The 7,539-nt window shown below is 42.2% G+C and overlaps 1 protein-coding gene across 1 annotated transcript; it reads right to left on the bottom strand.

Annotated features, from left to right (window-relative positions):
- Positions 1 to 737: 737 nt before the first annotated feature.
- On the bottom strand, positions 738 to 7,267 carry BPIFA2 (BPI fold containing family A member 2). The gene is made up of 7 exons (XM_015596889.1): positions 7,111 to 7,267; positions 5,319 to 5,463; positions 4,546 to 4,653; positions 3,476 to 3,628; positions 1,260 to 1,341; positions 997 to 1,060; positions 738 to 784 (listed from the first exon to the last, which is right to left on the bottom strand). Exons 1-7 carry the CDS (start codon positions 7,265 to 7,267, stop codon positions 738 to 740), a joined length of 756 nt encoding a protein of 251 aa, XP_015452375.1.
- Between the last annotated feature and the right edge of the window lie 272 nt (positions 7,268 to 7,539).

Raw genomic sequence — 7,539 nt, 5'->3', positions numbered from 1 at the left:
CCCAAAGAGGAGCCTCATCCTCCCTTAGCATGGGGCACAGAGCCTGGCCCCTCACCAGTGGGGAAAATCACAGGGTCCTCCTCTTCTGCCCTCTTCAGATACTGATTTGCTGGTTGATTCCATGCTGAAGATTGTCTGGAGAAACAAAATCAATAGCAGGCTTCAGTCTCCATCAAATAAAAACCAGACCTCAATGGCTGCCACTCTCCAGTGGGTCCGTCTGACAGCCAGAGGACCTCGAGCATGTCACTCTACCTCTCTGAGCCTCATTTGTTCATTTGTAAGATGAGGACAATGACAGTACCAACCCCACAGGGTCGTTGTGAGGATCCAATGAGCTGGTGTATGCAGAGCACAGAGTTATTGCTCAAAGAACTGGACCTGCAGCTATTTTCATAAAAGGGCCACCTCCAGGACCCTGACACATCCACTTACCCCATTTCTATTGCCTCAGCATCCCTAGCAACCCCAGCCATGCCTGGAGACCCAAGGCCAAAGAAAGCCCCCAGTGTCTGGAGGAGAAGCCCTAGCTTCTCGTAAGAAGGGATAAAGAAGGGAAGGTGTTTATTAGCAATGCCCACTGGATATTTGGCTCTTTATGCTTTTTCTTTTAATCCACTCAACAAACTCAAAATGTTTACAACCTTGTTATACCCAGGAGAAAACCGGGGCTCAGAAAGGCAGAGCCACTTGACCAAGGCCACACAGTTGCTAAGAAGCAGAGCCAGGATTTGAACTCAGATCTGGCCCATCTTCTTTCTTACATCATTCTGCCAGGCAGCTTCTGCAGGTTTACAAAAGGATGACAGTAGAGAGCTCTCAGAGGCCTACAGAATCCCCTCCATTCTGCAGGGATCCTTCTAGACACACTCTCCCAATTTGCTCAGGGCGTTGGGTCCCCTGACCAGATCTGCCTGTGGGGTGGGCACAGAGCTGCATGCCTGCCCTGGGAAGGCTGCACAGGGAACGTCTCTACTTCCCCAGGCTGTGACTTACCGATGGCATTCTGAATGAAATCCACATTCAAGGCAGAGGTGATGGCCTGGACCAGTGGGCACATCTGAGCGGGGAGAGAGAGAAGAAGAAGGACCGGAAGAGGAAAAAGGACAGATCCATTATCAGCTGGGAGGCAGGTTTCAGCTGATAGCCCAATGAGAATTTTGCACTTCAGAAGGAAAGGAGCCCAGAAAGTATAGCCAGGCCTTCCATACTGCCCCCCACCAAGCCTGGCTCTGGGCCCCAAAGAGTGGAAGACTCGCCTGCTTCTGCACCAGGAAGGACACAGTCTTTCTTGTTACGCTGGACACAATATTTGCGAGCTTGCTGACCAGCTCACTCCGTCTGGAAAAGAGAAGGAACTAATAACACATGGTCAAGTGGGCAGAGTGGCCAAGTGACAGGGGTGGGGTGAGGGTAGGAGACGGCAAAGCACCTTGAAGGCAGGTAAGCAAACTCTAGGGACTCTGCAATGCCTTTCGAAGCACAGAGCCTCCGTCCAAGAGAATCATTACTTAGAACCCCGTGTCTGACCAGCAGCTCACCCCAATACCTCATGAGAATCTCATCACAACCTCATTCATTTATTAAACAATTATTTATAGAGCAGCAACTATATTTCAGAGACCAAGCTAGACTGGGGATATGGGGATGAGCAAAACACAAACAGCTCCTAGCTTGGTCCCTAAACATTAAACAAGTCATGCTAAGGCTGGCTCCTTCCCACCTTCAGTTCTCAGCATAACTTTCACCTCCTCATGGTAGCCCGCCCTGACTGCTCACCTAAGGGAGGGCTTTGTATCATAGCTCCCTGTTAAGTGTGCTGCTCTGCCCATGGCTCATCACAATCTGACATTCTCCTGTATTGAGGGACTGAATGCTCGTCTGTCTGCCTTTCTCTCAGGACAAAAATATGCATAAGAACTGGGTCCTTTTCTGTTGTCACCAATAAGTTCTCCAGAGCTCAGAACACTGCCTGCCCGGCATGTAACAGATGCTCAATATGTTTTCAGCTGAAAGAATGAATGAAATAAACATACAATTAAATATATAATAACAACTTGTGTCAAGTACTCTGAAGAGTGGGAGTAGATACTTTTGAGAGAATCAGAGGAACCTTGTATTAGACCATGAAGGATGAAAAATATGTTGAGTTGGAGTGGGGGGAAGGGTGTTTTAAATAGCCAGAAGAGCCTGTGCACAGGTCTGGAGGTGGGAAGGAGCTAGTCTGAGGCACAGAGCAAAGGCCAGCATGTTTGGAGCAGGGCGAGCGAGGGAAGAGTACAGTGATGTGAGGATGGAGCCAGATCACACAGAGCCTAGGTGGCAATAAGTAGGGCTTGGGATTCCATCCAAAGTGGAAAGAAAAACCCTGAGAGGATTTGGAGCAGCACAGTGGAATGCCATTTTACAGATATGGACACTGAGACCCAGAGGCAGTGTCTAGCAGGGATCAGGCCTCTAAATTTGCATCCCAGCCTTTCCGCCTAACATCAGGCCCTGAGGGCCATTCTTTGGTTTGAGGTGGGGTCTTTAAGCAACGTCTGACCAGATCCCTTGTGGGGGTAAGGTGGATTGTCTTCTGCTCATGGCCCAGACTTATTTCCTACCAAAGCAAACCTGCCCCAGTCCTCAGTTTCCAGAACATTTCTCCTCTCCTAGCCACAGCTAGGGTGTCTCTTTCTCTCTCCACCTTCTTCTGGGGGCCAAACTTACTCTTACACAGTTTAAAATGTAGATTTTGTGGATTAATAGGGAACAATGATTTAAATGGAGAGCATTACGTTTTCAAGATCTCAGTTCAGGAATTTTCCAGTGGAGGACGATTTGGGGACAATCTGAAATTAGAGCCCATGGTGGGCATTTAATCCTCTTCCCCCTCCCAACTGGAGGCAGGAAGATAAATGCAATTGATGAAGATGATGATGATGATGATGATGATGATGACTGAGAACATTACATAACGATGAAAGGGTAATTCTTCAAGAAGCCATAGCAATCCAAAATTTGCATGCACCTAACAACAGAGCTTCAAAAAGCAAGAAGGAAAATTCCGATAGAGCTGAAAGATGAAATAAACAAATTCACGATTACAGTTGGAGAGGTCAACACTCCTGTTTCAGTAATGGAAAGAACAAGGAGACAGAAAGTCAGTATGGGTATTTTTATTACTGAGAGCTTAGTATGTACCAGGTTTCATGCTAAACACTTATATTTTTTTGGTCAGCTCAGCAGACTATGAGTAGGTATTACTGTCATCTTCAGCTTACAGATGTAAAAACTGAGACTGAGAGGGATTAAATTGGTTACAAAGTTACAAGGTAGTGACAGCGCTGGTATTTGAACCTAGGTCTGTCTGACTACAGAGCTTAAACTCTTTTCATCACATGTGCCACCTCCCAGGTATAGGAATAGTGATGAAATTAGGGGTCCTCAACTCCTCTGAGAGCCCAGCTCTACTGAAATGGATGTGCCTTACCTGCCCAGCAAGGTGAGCTGGATACTGGCTGGGTCACTGATGCATTCTCTCTGGACCACTAGGGGGAGGCCAGTGTGGGGACTGGTTTCAATTCTGACACTAGTCAGGAGATCCAAAGAAGCCTTCAGGTTGACTGTCTGGCCAAGGAGAGGCCTGCGGGAAATAAGGTTCACAGTGAAGAAGGGTCTAGAAGGACTTTCACATTGCCCACTCAGGTTCCTTTACCTGTGTGGACAATATCTAGGATATCTATGGATAATGTCAACATTGTCCATATTCTTTATGGGATTAACATATTTACATTAAGGGCTTCTTTTTCTAGCCACATGGGTTTGGTTTATATGAAATTCTTATATAGCGTCACGCTAATAATGAAAATAATAATAGTTAGGATTTATTGAACACAAATTATGTATTAGGCAGTTTTAAAAAGTATTTTACCTGGATTAATCCATTTAATCATTAGCATGAGGGAAATACCATGAGGGAAGGTACTATCATCTCAATTTTTAGAATGAGAAAAAGTTGGTATAGAGAGATTAAGTAACTCTCCCAAGATCTCATAGCTAACGAATGATGGAATTATAATGCATGTAACTTATAAACTTTACCCACAGGTGCTCATTTTCCTATCCTGCTCTTTTAAAGTAATTAATATGCTTTAAAGTTATATTATATAGTATACACTATTATATGCATTTATCCATAATGGTCACTGCTATTTAAGGAGAATCTTGAAAGGCAAAATAATGCTTTGGGAAAATTTTGCCAAAGAGTTATAAATGTTCATGTTTTCTCAATGTTTGCAAATTTTACAATTAGATAAATGTTATGATTCCGGAAATATATTTAATAGAAAATTCTTTTGAAAGAGACTTGGTTATGGCCAAAGTTCATCAAAACTTTTTAAACTTTAGGACTTCAGAGTGGGAAAGGTCTCCTCATTTACAGATTGGGAGACTGAGGCCCAAGGCCACACAGCAGTGTGGAAAAGTGACCAATTCCAATTTGGAGATCCCTTGGCTATGCTGCACTGCCTCCCCAAATTCCAAATTCTAATACATACTCACAAGGACTGGATGACATTAGCAGTGATGGGGAACCTCAGGTTAAGGGTTTTGCCATCAGGAGCCAGTTCAGTTCTGACATCCAGGATGTGGGTATCACTGATTCTCAACCTGTCCAAAAACCAGAATTCACCCTTGTCACTCCTCATGACAGCCATTTGCTGAGCACCGCTTGATGCCAGCGTTGTGCTGAGCATTTGGTCTCATCAACCTTGCCTGCTTTGGTCTTTACCATAGCCCTCTTCAGAGGTTTGATTGTCTCCATTTTATGGCATGGCATACTAAGGATCAGACAGATGTGGTTTTCCCCAAGATTCTAGGGGAAATAATTGCCTGAGCCAGAATTTGAACCTAGAACTGTTTCACTCCAAAACTCTATGTGTGGAGCCAGCGGGTGTGAATTCCAGTTTCCTCTCTCCTAAGGGGATTCAGACTTTTATTCTCAGCTATATTTGGAGAAGAAAGTCTTATTCCTTGGAAAATGGAATTCAGGCAATAACAAAAAGGTGGAAATGATAATGAAGAGAGCCTTCACCCTGACCTTGAAATTACAGAATGTGGAAGTCCAAACCCATGTGATGTCCAGGTTGGCCCTGTGGCCCGCCTCTTATATACTCAAGCTATGGTGGACCTGGCCTCAGACCACCTTGGCTATGTGAGAAAAACAGTGTTTGTCACCTTTCTGTCTTTAATCTTAAACTTACCCCCCGCCCCACACCATGTATTCTCTTTTCTTGGAGCAAAGATCTCTACTATGAAGATCTCTACCAACTCACCCCAAATCCTTGTCCTTAACTGGAAAGATACTAGGAAAGCCATTGTTCACCAAGTTTTCAGCATCCTGGAACTTCTGCTTGGTCGATTGCCAAACCTTAGAATCCTGAAATGTGGCCACATCGTCCTTCTCTTTCCCAAGGACAGCTGACAAAAAAGATTGCTGTTTAGTGTTATATACTACTTATGAAGCAGCTATTATGTGCCAAATACTAGATAAGACTATTTGCCTATGTTATTTCATTTAATCTTCATAACTCAGTGAGGAAGGTATTGATATTATCCACAGTTTACAGATGAAAAAATAAAGGATGAAATTTTAAGAAACGTGCCTAAAGTTCCTCCATGCTGTTTCTCCATGCTGCCTTCATTCTAATATATACTCATTATTTATCAACGAAGCAATCAATCAATTGACCAGGCAATTGATGATGCTTGTACACCAGCTTCTCGCAGTGACTTAGGGGTCTATTGCTTTAAATGAGATGTCCACGTGAATTTAAAAACTAAGTCAAACAAAATGGGAGAATAAACTAAAATATGGAAAATATAGAATTAAGAAAAAAAAAATATGACTCCAATCCATAAACAAAGCAAATGAGAGTCCCAGGATGAGAGCTTTGCAGCGGCCCAGGAGCAGAAGGACATAATGTCCTAATGGGAGGTCTCCAAAGAAAAGAGAGATTAGATAGAACAGATGTAGAATGGTGCATACGGAAAGAGTTAAGAATATATGTGTAAAATAATTCGAGTGAGAAACAACAAGGCAATTACTAACTCAAGAAAAAACAAAAGACTATAGGAAAAGATATGTAATCATAGTACTGTAACTTGGCTCTGCCATGGATAGTATCTATTTAGTTACAGCGATGCAAATAGAGAATCCTAATTTAAATAAAACTATGTCTGGTACTATAACTCACTAAGTGAACTTGGCCCAGACATTTCTGTTTCTGAGCTCAGTTTTCTCAGGAGTAAAATCTGAGACTGGGTCCTTTCTGTATGTTTGAAGGTTGTCTAAGCTCTTACAAGATCTGAAAGGCATTCATTTACAGAAGTTACTATGTCCTATAAATGTTTGTCAATGTGCTTTTAATGTTTCCAGAAAATGAGAAGGAAGTCAAAGTTCTTTTAAGAAATCAAAATAAAAAGGAGATATAATTAAATATAAAAGTAGATATACAGCTACCTAGGCCAGGTAGAGTTAATTTCCTCGATTTCCAATGAGTTAATACAAATCTATAAGAAACCTAAACAACCCAACAGAAGAATATGCACAAAATATTTAAGTTAAAATATGTAAAAAGCTAAAAAATATGTAAAAATGAGTGGTTTCTTCCATCAATAGAGAAATGTAAAGTGACATGAACTAGAATCTTTCATCTCTGAGGCTGGCAAAATATTTAAGTTGTCCATACCAGTGCTGTCAAGAGAGCAGAAAGAAAGATACTCTCACGGACTGTTGAAGAAAATATTGGCAGGGATTATTTTTCAACATACACTGTAACTTAAAATGTACATATCTTTTAACTTTTGAAATCTCTTTTAGGAATTTATTCTATGCATATATTGGAAAAACTTTACCATGATTTAATATGTAAAAGTGTATTCATTTAAATATTGCTTATTAATAGAAAAATAATAAGTGAATGAACCAGGTACTGAGCAACCAATCACTTTTCCCAATAAACCACCCTTAAAAGGCAGCCCCTGGTGGCAGCTCCTGGTAATGCAGGCATAGTGTTTAGAAGGCGGGCTTCTGGTTGCCACCTATCATCATTCCTGTTAACTCACCTTCAAGTGTAGTGTCAACAGTATCAAGTCCTTTATCAAGAATAGATTTCAGGCTATTCACAGCACTACCCAGGTGGTTGTCAAGACTCTCAAGAAGAGATGCCGATGTCCCAGTGAGCAGGCCGCACAAGAGAACAAGTTTCCAAAGCTGAAACATCTTGTCCTGACACCTGAACATTCATGGGAGGAATAAGAGTGAGAATTAGCCAGAAGGAAAAGGAATCAATGAGTACCTACCACTCTATTTAAAAAGATTTTTTTTAATTTTTAACATTTTCTTTTTTTACTTTTTCTCCCTCCCTGCTTTCCCCCTTCCGCCTCCCCCACTGGGAGTACCTACTACTCTTAACTTAACATTCCTTTAAGATAAATGTGCTTATCTCCTGTTTTACAGATGGGCAACCTAGGGCAGAAAGCTAGAGCAACTTG

The sequence above is a fragment of the Pteropus alecto genome, unplaced genomic scaffold, assembly GCF_000325575.1.
Source record: "Pteropus alecto unplaced genomic scaffold, ASM32557v1 scaffold45, whole genome shotgun sequence".
NCBI classification, from domain to species: domain Eukaryota; kingdom Metazoa; phylum Chordata; class Mammalia; order Chiroptera; family Pteropodidae; genus Pteropus; species Pteropus alecto.
Note: the sequence above shows the minus strand (reverse complement) of the source record. Positions and strands in the feature narration are given on the sequence as shown.

What these genes read in the sequence shown, in the direction of transcription:
- BPIFA2 (XM_015596889.1), bottom strand. Translation starts at nt 7,267, where the DNA reads ATGTTTCAGCTTTGGAAACTTGTTCTCTTGTGCGGCCTGCTCACTGGG. An exon ending in GTTAAGGACAAGGATTTGGG is followed by an intron (nt 4,654 to 5,318) that starts GTGAGTTGGTAG and finishes GTTTTTGGACAG; the next exon opens with GTTGAGAATCAGTGATACCC. An exon ending in CCTTCCTGGTGCAGAAGCAG is followed by an intron (nt 1,061 to 1,259) that starts GCGAGTCTTCCA and finishes CTCCCCGCTCAG; the next exon opens with ATGTGCCCACTGGTCCAGGC.